At 33.4% G+C, this 17,594-nt stretch overlaps 1 protein-coding gene across 2 annotated transcripts; it reads left to right on the top strand.

The window, feature by feature from the left end:
* Window positions 1-461: 461 nt before the first annotated feature.
* Window positions 462-14,092, top strand: LOC140049602 (alpha-N-acetylgalactosaminidase-like). 2 transcript variants are annotated; one of them, XM_072094532.1, is made up of 8 exons: window positions 462-540; window positions 1,954-2,130; window positions 5,420-5,594; window positions 7,656-7,830; window positions 8,808-8,902; window positions 9,356-9,517; window positions 11,471-11,668; window positions 13,063-14,092. In XM_072094532.1, the coding sequence occupies exons 2-8, from the start codon at window positions 1,958-1,960 to the stop codon at window positions 13,351-13,353; spliced, it is 1,269 nt and encodes a 422-aa protein (XP_071950633.1). In that variant the 5' UTR covers window positions 462-540; window positions 1,954-1,957; the 3' UTR covers window positions 13,354-14,092. The 2 variants fall into 2 exon arrangements, with proteins under 2 accessions (XP_071950633.1, XP_071950632.1); XM_072094531.1 differs by lacking the exon at window positions 462-540 and adding an exon at window positions 1,230-1,285.
* Window positions 14,093-17,594: the final 3,502 nt, after the last annotated feature.

Genomic DNA, 17,594 nt, shown 5'->3' on the forward strand with positions numbered 1-17,594 from the left:
TGATCATGGCACATTTTTTCGTTTGGGTTGTCCAGGAAGCGTTATATGTGCTTTAACGGATCCGCTTTCACATTCACAGATGCACTATTCTCTTTATCAAAGTATACAGTACTTATATGTTAACATCAGGGAAGAGTTGAATTTAACTCTTCCCTGGTTAACATGTTAATGGAGTATTTGAAACGTCAAAGTCGCATGCTTGTTGCAACATGTGCAATGGCTACGTATACGTTCCGACGGCTACTAGACATTGCATTGATTGTGGAATAATAATCAACTATGATGAAAGCATAGCAGAAAGCAAGTATTTTGTAAAATTTAGCATTGACAGTCAGAATCGATGTCTTCTGGAAGATACTTCTATACAAACCAAAATAGACAAAGCAAACTCATATTTCCGCAATGACGTAAGTTTAACTTCGAGATCTGATGGAGTAGGGCCTACCAGGCAGTCTTCACATCTTCTAACAACTCAATCTAGCCACTTAGATTGATTAAAGAACTGTCATGCACTGATCGGTGGACTGTGGTTTGGTAACGGTAAGCCTCTTCAAATTTTTTAATTCCATTAGGCCTTGAGGAGCTAAATGTTCTTAGTAGTGATGGGATGTTTTTGATAAATAAAGTTTGAGATAGACATTCTATAGAATGTTTTATAGACATTATATAGAATGTCTATAGACATTAGAGTTTGTTTCATATACCTCTTTTTTTGTAGACCACGTATCTCATTTTTGGTCACCATAAACTACTATCTCATATTTCATTTTCATATTTTTATCTCACTATTATTGTTATTATTATGAATATTTACTGAAAACCTTGAAGCCAGGAATACTCGGTACTGTTTGCTAATACTAAATGTAAAATGAGAAAATATGAAAAATAAATAAAATTATAAGCCTACTCAAACATATTTTGAAAACTCGCGCACAGTAATAATGCATAATAACAATTAAAATCAGCAAGAAGTACCACTGTATCCTACTATCCTATTTTAGTTGTACTAGCGCACAGTGATAATGAATAGGATACTAAAATCAGGTTTACTGTAGGCCATAATGAATATCTATTAAATCATGTTCCTCCATAATTAAATCAAGTCTTCTTTAGACTGTATACATCCGCCCTCATGAGGGCGGGCATCCATGATCTGTTACAAATTTGTAATGCAAAAATCGCGGATTACTCAATGTTGTGATAATATATTCTTTGATATTCTATGACCACAACATCATTCTGGCAAACAGACCTGACGCTTTTGATCATAAACGTGATTTTTATTGTAATAAAAACTGAAAACTATCCATTATTGTGTTTAATCCATATATATATATATATATATATATATATATATATATATATATATATATATATATATACCAGGATAATAGAAAAGGTTTTTTGAAAATATTGCCTAATTTTATGTTGAGATTGGTGTGAAAACTGCATAGGCTAGGCCTGGCCTACTAGCTAGGCCTAGCCTAGGCCCTAGGCCTACTAGTAGCTAGAGGCCTAACTAAGAAGTAGGCTAGTTCTCTACATAGCCAGGCCAGGCCTAGCACCTGGCCTGGTCATGTTACTGTTAATGTTAGGCCTAGGGCCATATATATATAGCCTAGCTAGCCTATCTATGCCTAATAATGTGATGTTTGATTGAGAGTGTGTGTGAGAGATCGAAGATATTTTCGGTGTTGTGCGATACTACTGTATCTACTACTACTACGCTAGGGCCTAGTGCCCAGTTTGCGTTTAGTCACTTTTTTAGGAGTTTGCAATAAATCTCACTTTCCAAATGTTATCATCAATAAACACATTTTTTGACATTGACAACCCAAATTTTACAAATGAAATAAGAATTGCCATGTCTAATTAATATAAATACCTTCCATTCAATTCATTACCAGGGGTGGCCTAATCTATTCTATTTTATAAATAACACTTAATTTACAGATTGATGGACACGATAACTCTTCAGCTATTTACTGCGTTATCCGTTACCAGTTTACTCTCGCAGAGGGTATATGGCCTGGAAAATGGACTTGCACGTACTCCTCCGATGGGCTGGCTTTCGTGGGGTACATTCAGATGCAAAATCGATTGTGTAAATGATCCAAAAAATTGTCTCAGGTTTGTTAATGTATTCATTTTTGTCTGTATTATGTTTTTACCAGGAATAGCATCATCCATCATCCATGTACACCGCATACAATAATCCAGTGTTTGATAATCCAGTATTTTTGGTTGTTCTTTCTCACACAAATCTGTACAATGCTTTTTGTTGCCCTTAAGCGTGGTTCCCACTAGCGACGCAACGCAAGGACGTAACGCAACGCAAGTGAATTGACCAATCACAAGCGATGGCTTATTCGCTTGTGATTGCTAAGTGTCTATAACTTCGCTTGTCATTGGTTAAAACGCTTGCGTTGCGTTTACGTCCTTGCGTTACGTTCTAGTGGGAACCAAGCTTTAGAAGCTACACATTTGTGTAAGGTCTTCAATGCTGCAACATTGAATATCTTTAAAGGGGGGTTCCGGGTTTAAAATGAATAGTTAAAAATGTAAAATATATTTGTTTGTCTCTTGAACGGTAAAAGTTTCAATTTATATAAGCGCCCAGTGAAGCAGAACGAAGGCTGTGAAATCAGGCCAGATTACAAGTGCAGCTACGGCAAAATCACACTGTGGTTACAAAATAGGAAATTCGTGAAATGGTCCATCTTCCGACGACTCGTTATCATTAACCATATCAATTACTTTTGTAAAATTATACTTATCTGATGTAATTTTAGTCGGTCTTCCCATTTATAAAGTCAATTTTTTTATGAAAATTCATCAAAACAGTGAAAAATTAGATATGTTTGCACTTTACGTTTGCCGATTTTCGCACCGACTTAGGGAAAAATCAAAATCAATGAAGCGTAACGTATACTGTACATTCCTCCTGCATAGGATCGATCGAGCGAGACGACGATACACGTGCTCTCTCTGCTGCCCACCATGCCTGGCATCGTCACGTGATAAGCAGATACAATATACAATACCAAACTGGTCGGGTCGAGTATACCCCGTCTATAATCACAACATGAACGATGTACAGTATTTGATTGAAGGTCGACTCGACCTACCGGAATGGTATAGATAATATAGCTCGAATGAGAGAGTTGGAATATTTGTGTAGTGCAGCCTATAGTAAAAGGCCTGGTAGTATCAATTCGCATAGGGTCTACTACACTATAGCTAGCTCAATTTTTAACTGGGCCGGATCAGCTAGGTCTCCTTCCTACTACCTGGTCTACTTGCTTGATGCATGAGTATCCGCTTTTTTTGGAGAGTAAACTAAGCCTATTTTAGGCCTACTTAGACGATCGGGACACCATACATGTGGACGGCGATCGGACCTTGTTTTGCTTCAATATTTACAGCCGATTTTGTAGAACGTTTTAGGTTTAGATTGTTTAGGAGTTTTGGTTGATAGGATGGGTTTTGTTATTTATGGGCCAATCGTCTAGTAGTAGTAGGCTAGCTAGGCCCATGGGCCCCACTGTTTTAACGGGTGTCACGAAAGCTCAGACCACGAAAGCTCAGACCCCCTAAGACCTAAGATCACGAAAGCTAAGACCCAACACCTAAGATTACAAATATTTATCTTTCGCACCTGCCTTGTATTTTAACTCCCAACATTTATTCTGAATACCACACCTTAGAATTGGCACTTTCATGAAAAAGAATCACATAAAAAGTAACAAATACATTTTTAAATTGATGATTTTACAGACGTTTTTCTCGCACACAAAATGACTAGCCTACAGTACTACAGTAGGCCTACCCCATGTTCAATGTTTTTGTTTCTATGGAACGTCAAAAGAGCAAAAATTATATAGAGGGCTGAAAACTCTGTGGAGTCCATCTACAGTGTGGATAGAACAATGTAAAATTAAAAATAATTGTAATGATAATAGTATAATCATGCAAGTACGAAGAAATAAATACTGGCAAATAAATTTTAATTTAAAAATCATGATAAGTTTTTTTGTTTCGTTTTCTTTCTGTTTTTATGCTTGTACTATTATTGTTGCTCTTTTGGTGCTCCATGGAAACAAAAACATTGAGCATGGTGGGAGCTCGAGGAGTTACATTACAGTATACAAAGAAACACATATGTAAAATCATCAATTTAAAGGATTTATTTATTTGTTATTATGTGTTTCTCCTTCTGAAAGTACTTATAAGTCCTAATTTTAAAGTGTGGTGTTCAGGATAAAGTTAGTCAACAAATTTGGAGTCAAAATACAAGAAAGGCAGGTGCGTAAGAAAAACATCCTCTGAACCAACACAATGGAGTAAATATATACCAACAAACAACCCGTCAAGTTTGTTTGTTGTAAAGAAAAAATATACATTTACTCAACGGGCGAAAATAATGTGAGTTTATCTATGTTTTGCGGTAGTATTAAATTATATTTATGGTAATAAATGAAACCTACTGTGTTTAAAATTATGTATGGATAAACAAGTATTGTTTTTAATCTGTAGTATATCTTAGTATTTGTAATCTTAGGTGTTGGGTCTTAGCTTTCGTGATCTTAGGTCTTAGGGGGTCTGAGCTTTCGTGGTCTGAGCTTTCGTGACACCCCTGTTTTAACGTAGCCATCGTGGCATGGAATCCCTATAGTCAGAATGGCTTTCGCCCATTAGGCTAGGCCTAGAGTAGTATTGTACGTGAAGCCGATAATACGATCTGTACTATAGAGAGGTATAAAAATAGTATACTTTATGACTCCGTAATCTGTACTAAATTTTGTATTTCATTAAATGTCAAATAAATATATGCTACTACTGTTATTATTACACTTTAGGCCTAGCTTAGAAAATCTACAAAAAATGTATTTTACAATGATCGGGTGGTCGTCGTTTGACAGGGAAGAGAGATGTAAATTAGGCCTAGTTGACAAACACAACGTACATGACGTCGCGAGTTTGGAATCCACTGGTGACGTGATTTTGTGAATATCTCATGAATATTAATGAGCTTCCCTAAGCTGCTGAAAAACAGACTTTCCATGAATTTACCCTAAAATGTATATGAAATTTAATATTTTTAATTTCTCGTTATTACTTATTTATTCTGACATAGACATGACTAATAAATAAACGATATTTAAAAGCAATTTTAAACCCAGAATCCCCCTTTAAAACCATTAATGATTGATCATTGGACCAACATTCCTTGCTAACAAAATGTAATTCTTTTTCCAACAACCATTTTTTTTCCAATACATTTAAGTACACAATTCTCTATTGGACGTCCCAGCAAACTAAGTGAGTACATAAGCCCTAAGATTTTCAACGACCTCTTATCACGCTAAATTTGTCTCTGTTAATTTCAATTATAAGCATTCTTTACTGTATATTTTAGAGAGGAGCTGTTTAAAGAAATGGCCGATATATTAATTGCTGATGGTTATTATGATGTGGGCTACGAGTATGTAAATATTGATGATTGTTGGATGTCTCGTAAGCGTGACCAACATCAGAGGCTTTTCCCGGATCCTGAACGTTTTCCCAATGGTATGCAGGGAATTGCAAATTATGTAAGTAGATAAGATGGCAATTCTCCAAATACCCCTGGACAATTACATTCCAGTCAATTAACCCATTGGAAAACTACCCCCAAAACAAAATAGTGGCCATGGGGTAATATTCCTGGGGTATCTGGACAATTACTAGTCTGAGTGAGTTTGATTTGTTTAGTTGGGTATGTAGGGGGTTACTGTATTTCTTTATTCAATCGTAGTTGTCCTAAGGGATATGATTTGAATCATATAAAATCATTGTAAAAAACAAAAAAAAATGATAACATTAATTACTAACAACTAGATGGTACGCGAGCGAAGCGAGCGTACCATCTAGGTCGTGCCCACAGATGGTTCTCGAATACATAATAATTTCAGCGTTAAAAAACTGGCGATTTCAAATGTACGTACCGCAGGACAATAATACATGTCGTTTACAGGAACGAATAAATAGACACTGTGATTTATGTACTGAACTAAAATTGGCACCCTGGGAATTACTTCCGAAAGAGAAACTTATCACAAAATGAGACCAATTGTTTAAGTCAAATTTAAACAAACTTAATTTGTGTTTTGTTTTGTGTAACATTAGGGTTGAGGGATAGGAAAGAGGATGGGTGCAAAGAGGAACAATTTTTAAATATATTCTTTATCAATGTAGTAACGAAATATTAATTGTTTTCATGTTTTACAAATAATATACCACTAAACACAGTAAAACATTGCGATGTAATACTTTGTTGAAACTATCACCGCCCTAGTCGATTGAAATAGTACAGTACATGTAACGATACATCACTACGAAGTGTATATGTTTATATAATGTAAAACAATATGTGAAAACCACCTCTATTCGTGGCAAATCATAAATTCGATTTAATCGTCAATAAATATTAAATTATCTAACTCAACTTAATTAGTAGGCCTAATGGTTTTCAATTGTTTCTTAGAGCCAATTCATACTTAAGTTGGTTCCTACCCTACCCACCAAAGTTGTTCTGCGTTTAGGGCATGTGATGCACCGTAGGCCTATCCTCTACTGGCTTTACAACGCTACTCATACCAGTGTAGTGAGGGAAGGGTGATGATGTCACGTGGGTGGTTTAATTGCAATAATAATGATTTGTACATAATATACGGCGACTGAAAACGCTAGCTCATTATCCGTTTAAAAAAAATCTCTATATCCAACCTCTGCAGCACAGATTGAAAAAAAAAATGGATCAAATTTCTGTTATGAGTATACAGTACTTGCCTTTACGACACCTGAAGGAATAGACACTTGTGGAACAGAGATTGGAATGTTCCATTCATTTCAAATCAATACATTTGAATAAACGTATATTAAATCTATCAAAATAGTATTTTTAAAAGAAAATCGGCCTGTCTTCAACATTATGATGCTGTACTCGAGCTGTTCAACCGGTTTTCAGCCATTAAAAACAATTATCGTACGAGGAGATAGGAAAATGCGAAGCATCCTCGTATTATTGTCTGCGGGTATTTTTCAAGATGGATATACATTAGACAGTGTATACCACGATCGGAAAACACCCCTATTTGGGGCAAATCGTTGAACCTAAATTCGTTTTACTCGTCAATAACTAATTATCGAACTCAATTTAATTAGTAAACAGGGTTACATCAGGTGGTTAAAATCAGTACCGAAAGTACGAACCAACTTTATATACCATCGAGTAAACATTCTAGAAATTACGCGCGATTTACCGAATTTTGCCCTTACGTAAATTTATATATAGATAACATCAGACTTTGAATAGGCCACTTTGTAGCTATTCACTTGCAAGGACAAAATAAATCAGTTAACAGTTAAATCCAACCGAAAACCCATTGGCTGGCAGCCAATTTGACTATTTTTTGCTTTAAATTACAGTTTTTCGGGTAAATATTTAATATATGACATTAAAATGGCTTATTACAAACAAAAAATTTCAAACAATTATAATAGCAACTGTATATCTTTAAAAGTCATATACAGAACTACTAGTATGTACTGTAGTCTTTCCTAATTTATCCGAAATTTCTCATCTGTAAGTATGTATTTTATTTGTTTTATAGGTTCACGATCACGACTTAAAGTTAGGTATCTATAATACCTTTGGAAAGACCACTTGTATGGGCTATCCTGGCAGTCAAGGCTTCTTGGAAATTGATGCAAAAACATTTGCAGAATGGGAAGTAGATATGCTGAAGATGGATGGCTGCTTTACACCCGTTGAGCTTATACCAGATGGTACAGTACATCAATGTTAAATTCATTTGCAACAAAACTTGATTCTCACTAGGATGATGTATGAACAAGTAATTTGACCAATCACAAGCGACAGATTAAATGATTTTTTGCTTATGATTAGTCAAATTTTGTTGCGTATGTACTTGCGTTGTGTCCTATGTACCGAAACAATCTAACAACAAGATGCTGATCTCCGGAGTTCAAAGGGTTTATCTGGGGCTGGGACATGTTTAGCACCAAGCCCCTTTAACAGACATGGCGCGCCGCGGAGAATTATACAGTACAGTACTGAACTGCTATTTTTCAGCCAGACATAAGATCAAAGCACTTTTACAAGTTCCTATCTTTGCAAGGAGAGCTCAATGTTCTGTCATTAGATTGCCTTGTATGTACTAATTACTTTAGAGCATAGTGGAGCATTATTGTTTAAACTTGCTTGTGGAGCTCCTAATATTATCTGTGACATGACAAAGAAGCACAAACTTAACTTGAATTATTAATGAAACATTTGTTTATATTATTTTCTAAACTTTTCATATCTGTAAAGTTAAAGTGTATTTGTTTTGAAGAATATCAGATACTAGGTAGATAAACAACAATCACAATGTTTTCACCTTTTGTATTGGATCAAGAATGTATAGTATGATTTTAATATTTATAAACATAGATAATTTATTGAAGTAATTACTTGAAATGTATTTATGAAAACAAATTATGGAAAGAAGAATAAATATCAGATCAAAGTTCCTGTGATGTCTTGCTCGCCCTAATTTTACGCTGGGTATTATCCTCATACATTTTATGGCCCCTTAATATTTTGTTTCATTATTTTGTGATTCGTATTTGTTTGATATTCGATGCAAAAGTTTTGAAAATGTTTGCGTGAATTTTGTGATGACGTCAATGTACCTAACTGTAACTGTAATAAACTCTAATATAATTTTGAAATAGTTTGAATAAATCTACTTACTTTTTAGGTTACATGGACATGCACAGATATCTAAATGCTACTGGCAGACAAATATTATATTCATGCAGTTGGCCTTTTTATGAAAAGTTGACACAGAAAATGGTAAGTAATTATGATGTTTCATTTCTTTTCATCAAATTGGATCTGTACGCTATTCCAAGTGTGACACAGCTGGTAGAATTGTTGATAAACAACTTAGGGGCTGAAGTACTGTAGCCCATACTGCCTACTCTTTTTGAAAAATACAGACATGTACACTGGATCTGCAGTTTTAGATCCTTGATTATTTTTCTTAAAATTTTATTTAGTTTTATGGTATATTTAACATCACAATACACATTACAAAACAATTCATAAAAAAGCTAATTATGAAAGAAAAACAATTCGAAATGTTCAAAGATCAGGCCTGGTCTGAAAATATGTTTGCTATCACCTGTGCCGATATTAAGCAGTGGTATTCAACGTTCTCATATTCAGTGAAGTTTCTAATTATGTTCAGATATTTCTTGCTTTTATAGTCAAGTCTAAACTGATTTTTTTTAAACTTATTTTCAGCCAGACTACAATAATATTGCAAAGTATTGCAATATGTGGCGTAATTCAATGGATATTGAAGATTCATGGAATAGCATTTTATGGATTGTTGATGATTTCGCAAATAATCAGGATGCTCACGCTGAGGCTGCTGGTCCAGGTCACTTCAATGACCCTGATATGGTAAGTTTAGAACCACAATTACCATTTGCCCCTGATGCTTATGCTTCCCATTTCCTGGAAATATTAAAGCAACTGTATTCAATGTTAAAATTCTACTTTGATCACGCAATCAGCACAGGTGAAATGTTGTACAGCGTACTGTTACGACCACTGTGTTCATGGCGTGGATTCTAATTTGTGACATGCAAGGTTTTTTCTGTATTATTATTGTCCCCCAAAAACATGGAAAATGAAAACTAATAAAAAAAAAGACTTTGAATAGGCCATTTCGCAGTTTTAATAAACATCTGTAGGGGAAAAAAATAATGTTTTTACTTTTTACTATAAAAAGACAAAATAAATGTTCAACTAAAGCCCATTGACTTTCAGTCAATTTGACTATTTAAATTCCAGTTTTTCTAGTGAATAACTCTGATGTGATATTAAAATGACATATTCAACAACAAAAATGTGTACAAAATTGTTAAGGCTGGGGGACAATACATCTTTAAAACTCTGTCTACACTATCAAACTTTATGTGGCAAAAAAATGTGCTGTGCCCATATGGAAATGATGATTTCATGCCACTACCATATTTGGGCACATTACACTTTTTTGTCAAACTAGTTTTATGTAATGTAGGCAGAGAAAGGCACTTTGTGTTGATATCTTACGTCTATGTTCTTGCATTATAATATCCTATTGGCATTTCCAAAGTGTATTAGACAGTCTGGTTCTCTACCCACCCTTCCTCTTTATCCCTGTTCTAATAATAATAATAATAAACAGTATTTATATAGCGCCTAATGGATCACTGACCCCGCTAGGTGCTTTAGGACCTTAACTAATGGTAATAAACTATCCCCCGCCGGACACCATTCCGGTATTTCTTAGTCGAGGTTTCTACATCTCATTCTTTTTCATACACCTCTTTATCCTAGTTAAACCACTGATTATCCACACTGGTGTTTTCCAAAATTCCAATCCTTCTATAAATCTGTTTATTTTATTAGAAGAAAAGGTTGATGCCTTTCCAATAATTCCCTTTTAAGTTAAGGGTGTTTTTGAAATGTTATACAGGGTAATTATATTTTATTTAGTAACCCAAAATTCATTTGTTTCTGAATTTATGAAAATAAATGCAGGCTATTTTATAAGAAATTTAAGATTTAAAAGATTCAGTTTTTTTACACTTACTGAGGGTTGTTCATTTTAAATAGGCATTTTATTATTCCCTAATAACTGTACTATAAATCTGTTTAATTTGATAACAGTAGTAACAAAAAAGAAATAATTATTTTTGTAAACATAATCACATACACATACATTTTGGGGAAAACTAACCTTTTTCTCAATACAGTATTTATTCACTCTAAGAATAATGTATTTTTTTATACTATTATCAACAATATACACAAGTAACACTGTAACTAGACATCTTTGGTCGATAAGTGGACGTTCCAAATCTGTACTGTTTTTGTTTGCTATAGAAAAAGTTTCAGTTTTTATTTTACTACATTTGTTGTTATTGTTAAGGAAAAACTGACCACTTCAACCACTTCTGCCAAAGCTATTCTCAAAGCTATTGATTTGTTACCATATTTATTTGAATAGGTATACTATGGTAACATGTATACATATAATCAAGTAAATACCCCAGATATGAAAAAATACAACACAATTAATATCAAGAAGTGATAATATTCAGTAAAAGTGTTTTCAGGATGCTTGGTAAATTGTAGATCATGTCAATCAATGAATTCTACTCTACAAATAAAAATGTGTTATGCATGTGACAGGGCATTTATTAGAAGAAATAAATAAAGGACCCGGTTGTTTATTAGAGGGGGGTGTTTATGAGAGAGAGAGGGGCGTTTATTCAAAGCATGGCGTTTATTCAAGGCATGGAGTTTATGTGAATAAATACGGTATTTAAAAAAAAGTGATAATATAGACATTAATTTTATTTATAGTTGGTTATTGGTGGTTCAGGTTTGAATGTAGCACAGAGTGAAGCTCAGTTTGGTTTATGGGCAATCCTTGCAGCTCCACTGTTGATGGGTAATGACCTACGAAAGGTCAAATCCGAATTTCGTGATGTTCTTCTTAATGTGGAAGTCATAGCTGTCGATCAAGATCCATTAGGGAAAATGGGTAAAAGAATATTTAAGGTAAAATTTTTTTTTCTCAGTTTGATGAATTTTTGTTCCGTTATTACCAAATTCTTAGTTCTGTAGCTCTACATATGACAACATTTCTCAGCATCATAGGGAAATTCCATAATACAGCCCCTAATTTGTATCACATGTGATACCTGTCTCATGTAAGTTCAGGTTAATTGTTAGATTAATGGTCTATGACACTAGTCAACCTTTTCTATGATACATGGGAAATAAATCTAGATACAGTACAGTACTGAGAATTTGGTATTGGATTGATATATGACTTGATTTTTATACTGTATACAATTACAAAATTGTTATTTATTGCATGGAATTTATATAAATTCATCCGTGATATTTTCTAAATCTTTTTTCTTTATTTTAAGTACTTTAAATCCTTTAAAATACTTTATACTTGGTATGTTATATACATGTGTGGCCAACCAGAAAGATACACCTATAATAACACACTATAATTTAGTAAAAACATTAAACTAATATTTTTGTTTTAATATAGGTTAAAAATGGTTATTGTTTATTTTAAATCTTTGGAACAATGTTTATAGTAACCCCACTTACTCTAAATGTGAGGCCAAACTGAATAAAACTACACCTTTACTATCATTTAGTTTAGATAATATTTGTATTAGTAAAAAAGTTTGAATACAATGTTTATGTTTTACATGGTAGCTCTGAGTGTAACATTGTTATTGTTTATATAAAATGTACTTTTACCATAACGTTTTCAGTAACCCCACTTATTATTTGACAGTGGGGCAAGCAACAAACATTTTGTGGTTCAACAAGACTTTTTCCAGTAATAAAATATAATTTGAGGCATTTATCATCTTAAGAAAAAAAATTATATAAATTAAAAAAGAGCAATCCATTTTACATAAGAAAATACTCTGGTTAATTTGAATGTTCATGTTACTGCTACTGTTCTTGTAGCCATCTTCTTCAAAAGACACATAGCCATCATCAATTGACTTCACTGCTGGTGTACTCGAGATCTACATTTATACCATGCTATACACTTTATTTTAATCATTAATTTGTTGTGCTTAAAATTGAAGACTTTTAATAAGACTTTGTTTAAATGTAGATCATCTTGTGTATATGTTTGAGAAGGATAGTGAAAGTGATTTTGCCTAAATATATAAATAAATTAAAATAAGATGGGAGAGAAAACAGATTTGTATAATACAATAAAAAGAATTATAAAAGGAATGGTTTTGAAAAATTAATTAAAAATCTGTAAATTTCTTATCTCATAATATTATATGAAAAAGTTCTGTAGCACCAGGAGCTGTCATTATTTCACAAAACTGCTACACTGCTTACAAATTATATAGCTTGAAAAAGTAATCTTAAAGTAAATAAATTATTATTTTTATGTATAGGATTCTTGGCATGGTGTTGATGGTTGGTTAAGGGAATTATCAAATCAAGAATTTGCAATACTTTACTTCAATCGAAATCCAAGAGGAAAAAAACTATTCAAAACCTCGCTCAAAAAGATGAGTTTGCCTAGCAACCATACATATGATTTACGAGACCTATTTTTAAAGAAACATTTTGGACATTTTAAGGTAGAGGAAGAATTTCAAGTCACATTACCAGCTAATGGAGTCAAGATGTTTAAGGCGTCATCATGTTCGCTTCCAAACAATTATAAACATGATGGTTTGTGATTTTAGATTATTATTTTTGTATTTATTCTTTATACTGGACACCCTCTTCAGTACAAGACTTTTCTCCTAAAAGGACCATGCAGCACACAAATATTTCGTTATTTTGAAATGTATGTACACAGCATTGACCAACAGCTTTAAGTCCCATACAAAGGATTAGGGAATGGGAGTAAAGTATCTTTAGTCTCATCCAAAGTTAATAAAATAAATAAATATTTTTGTGGTAACTTTAATTCATCATTAAATTGAAAAATACTTAAACTTAAGTAAACTCTTAACTTATTGCCTACATAAAATAAATGTTAAAATAACTTTTTCGTCTGTCATTAAAAAAGATAGGCACAGCGAGTGGCGTGGGGATTTGATCCAAACAAAAAGCAATTAATCGACCAATACAAAAATGTACATAAATAACATACAGCATATCAATAAGATAAATGCTGGACAGAGGCGGGTTAAGCAAAAGTATATTTTTGTAACACCAGCTACACCTTGCATTAAAAATATACATATTCTATTAATTCATAACTCTAATAAATCACCATAATTTATTTTCAATTTGTCTGTCTTAGGTTCTGTCTGGATATGTAAGGCACTTATTGTCCTGTTTTATGTATTGTTTGTAATGTCTCAGCTTCATAAGTGACAGGAAAATGAGCTTGTTATAGTCACCCTCATCAATACAGTATTTGCAATTTTTATATTATTTTATGGTGAATAAATTAATACTTGCTAAATACCAGTTTTAAAGCATTATTATTACATGTTATGTTATTACGGTACGCAATAAGACTTGTTTGTAAAAAAATAACAGCGCTTTGAAAACATGATTAGACCTACATATCGATTTAATTGTGTCAACGTAGTCTAAATGCATAGTTCTCATAAACTTCATGTATGCATATTTGATGCAATTTACATTTTAACTGAGAACAATTTCAGACAGATAAGCTCAATCAAAAAAAGAACCCGTCGCTAAACGTTTAAACAGCAGTAACAAAAAGTCCCGCATCAATAATACATTTGAAGGGGAAAACAGTTTCACTGTGAAATGACTGGTACGAAGGAGGCCTATATTTGATACATTGTATGCCTTTAAACTTGATGTATTTAAGCTTGCCTCAATTCCTAGAATGGAGAAATGTTACCAGAGGCTATGACAACATCGTTGCTTGCATGATTTGTTCGAATCAAATACAATTGTATCAGTCGAGACCAGAGCTCTTTAAAATGGCAAAACATATAAAACTATATATAGATAAAATATTATACAAATAATTAATGTTTATGAGTGTAATGGTACAAATAATGGCATCAGGTGAATGATGAAAGGTTATATTTCAACGAGGCGAAGCCGAGTTGATATATAACCCTTCATCATTCACCAAATGCCATTATTTGTGAATCCATTACACGGATATAAAACATTCATTATTTGTACATCTAAATAGATATCATTTTAATCAAATTTGATTCACATTGATTAAAACAGTAACATTTGGTTTTTAATAATATTATATTAAATATTTCTATGGATTTTTTTTTATTTCACACCTACTGTAGTGTTAATTATGTCAACAAACGACCAACAATCCTAGACCTAGCCTAATACTAACATGTCTAGGGGGCCTACTAGCTAGGCTGAACGGCAGCAATACCAAATACGAAACTTCGACAGGCAACTGGAACTCATCTAGGCCAATTACGTTTTTTCCAACGATTCCACGTCTTGTAGAGATGTTCCTCTTAATTAATCAAAATCCTAAAGCTATGCCTTTTTGATCTAAATTAGTACAAATGTACTTCCATCGCGAAACCAGGAAACCAGTCATAACATTCAATCTTCGCGGCGAATTTACAAAATAGCTGTTGTATTTCAAAACCATAAACAAATATTTTCCAAACGTAAAAAGATTTTTTTTTCGTACACGAAAAAAAGTACTATTAAATGATCGTTTAATAGTGCGTATTTTTGCACGCCATGTGCACCACAATCGTCCAATCAAATGACAGGAATTGATTTAGGTGTTATATAAAAACGAATATGCCATGTTTTACAAAATATACATTTACCCGTAAAAACTGTAATTTAAAGGGAAAAAAATGCTGCCAGCCAATGGCTTTTTAGTTGAAGTGAACAGTTTATTTTGGGTTTTTTTCTGCAATGCAATGTTTTTACACAAACGCAAATCGATCTAACAAGTAAATGAACTATTTAAATGTCACACAGTATTTTATAATGGAAATGCCAATAAATGAATCTTGAATGTTTTTACAGAAATGCAAATCGATTTAACAAGTAAATGAACTATTTAAATGTCATACACTATTATATAAATGCGTTTTCTCTAATCACGAAGGCTGACATTTTGTTAAAATTACTTTTTCCCACTAACGTGATGTAGGTGTTGTAAGTGCGCATATTAAATGGGAATAAGTGGGCTGTTTAAATTGAGTTTTGTTTTCAAATGTGTTCCAAAAGTTCAAAATAATAATTATTTTCACAAGTATATTTATGTTTCGACAGTGAAAATAATCTCGCTGACACCAGTATTTAAAACCAAACTATTTCACTTATAAAAAGACAAAATAAACGTTTAAATTTACCCAAAACCCCCCGACAGCTAATTTGACTACTTTTAGATCGTTCAAGTTGGTAAATAGAACTAATGTTTTGGCGGTTTTTTCGATCAAAATTTTGTACAAATGAATAACTGTATAGATAGTAATCCCACAGTAATATGACATATATTTCAATAGGGTGACAATATCTAATCAAGCGGTTGTTTTTGTTATTATTTTCTAAGCAAATCGTTAAAAAAAATGTAGTTAGAGGCCCTTATGTCGACACAGAACTCAACTCAACTGAAAGGAACTAGTTGCGCGGGAGGGCTTATGTCGAAATGTTGAGCAACTGAAAGAGGAACTTATGTCGATACACTGGAACTGATTGTAACTAGTCGTTAGTTACTTAAGCGTGGTTCCCCCTAGCGACGGAACACAAGGACGTAACGCAACGCAAGTGAATTGACCAATCACAAGCGATGGCGTATTCGCTTGTGATTGCTAACTGTCTATAACTTCGCTTGTCATTGGTTAAAACGCTTGCGTTGCGTTTACGTCCTTGCGTTACGTTCTAGTGGAACCAATCTTTGCGTCGCACACGACGCGATTCGTAATATAGATCTAGATGCCAAAGATACTATAGCGCCACGAAGTGGCGCCACTACGTGGCGCTATACGATCTTTGCTAGATGCTACTTAAACCAAACATGAATCATAGGCTAGTTACTGGGCAGACAAACACGGGGCCTAGCATCTCTACCTAGCCTAGACTGGTCTACAAGTAGGCATAGTACTCGCACATACACCTTAATATTTCATCAATATTTACACGTTTTCTTAACAAAATAAGTGTGCCAATGATATACGGTAAAAGTGCATGCAGTACCAATCAATTATTTTTATTATTAGATGTTTAGATGTAATTCGTTCTAAACACTTGCGACGTGTATGCGAAACTTGGGATAAATGTTTTCATTCACCCGATCAGTTAGTTGAATATTGCGGTTTGCCAGTTTAATTCTTGAACGATACAATGTTAATTTTTATAATAATCATTGCCTAAAATATTGTTTGCGGCCAAGATCAAGACAATACCTACTTGGTATCAGGTATCATTTCAATGTGGACGCATCTATATTAATTACAATATTTTTTTATTTTTATACTTTCCCGATCATATTGATTGATGATGTACCAATACTAAAATAATCTTATTTCATCCAAATGTAGCATTAGCGATTTTTAGCAGCACTATTTTAATTTAACAGCAAATATGAGAAGATTGACGACGATAACCCATAAACAATACGCCTATTAAACGAATGCTAGTCAAGTCACCCCATCGCAAAGTCGCCTCATACATGGAGTTATAAAATTATAACTCTATGCCCCATACAAAGTCAAACTCTCCTAGGTCCCATATTAAACATCCCTAGCTAAAATGTTTACGCATGCATCATTCTTCTATCGAAGTTAAATACAGTCAGTCCGAAAGTCAGTTTAACTTTATAGTGCGTTCACACACGTGTGTTGTTTGATGCTTTTGGATCTCTGATCGGCGTTAACTACGGATGTGTATAATTATAGTGCGTTCACACTCGTGTGTGGTTTGATGCTTTCGGATCTCTGATCGGCGTTAACTACGGATGTGTATAATAATTAATAGTGCCGATCAC

Source organism: Antedon mediterranea, chromosome 5 (genome assembly GCF_964355755.1).
Source record: "Antedon mediterranea chromosome 5, ecAntMedi1.1, whole genome shotgun sequence".
Classification (NCBI taxonomy): Eukaryota; Metazoa; Echinodermata; class Crinoidea; order Comatulida; family Antedonidae; genus Antedon; species Antedon mediterranea.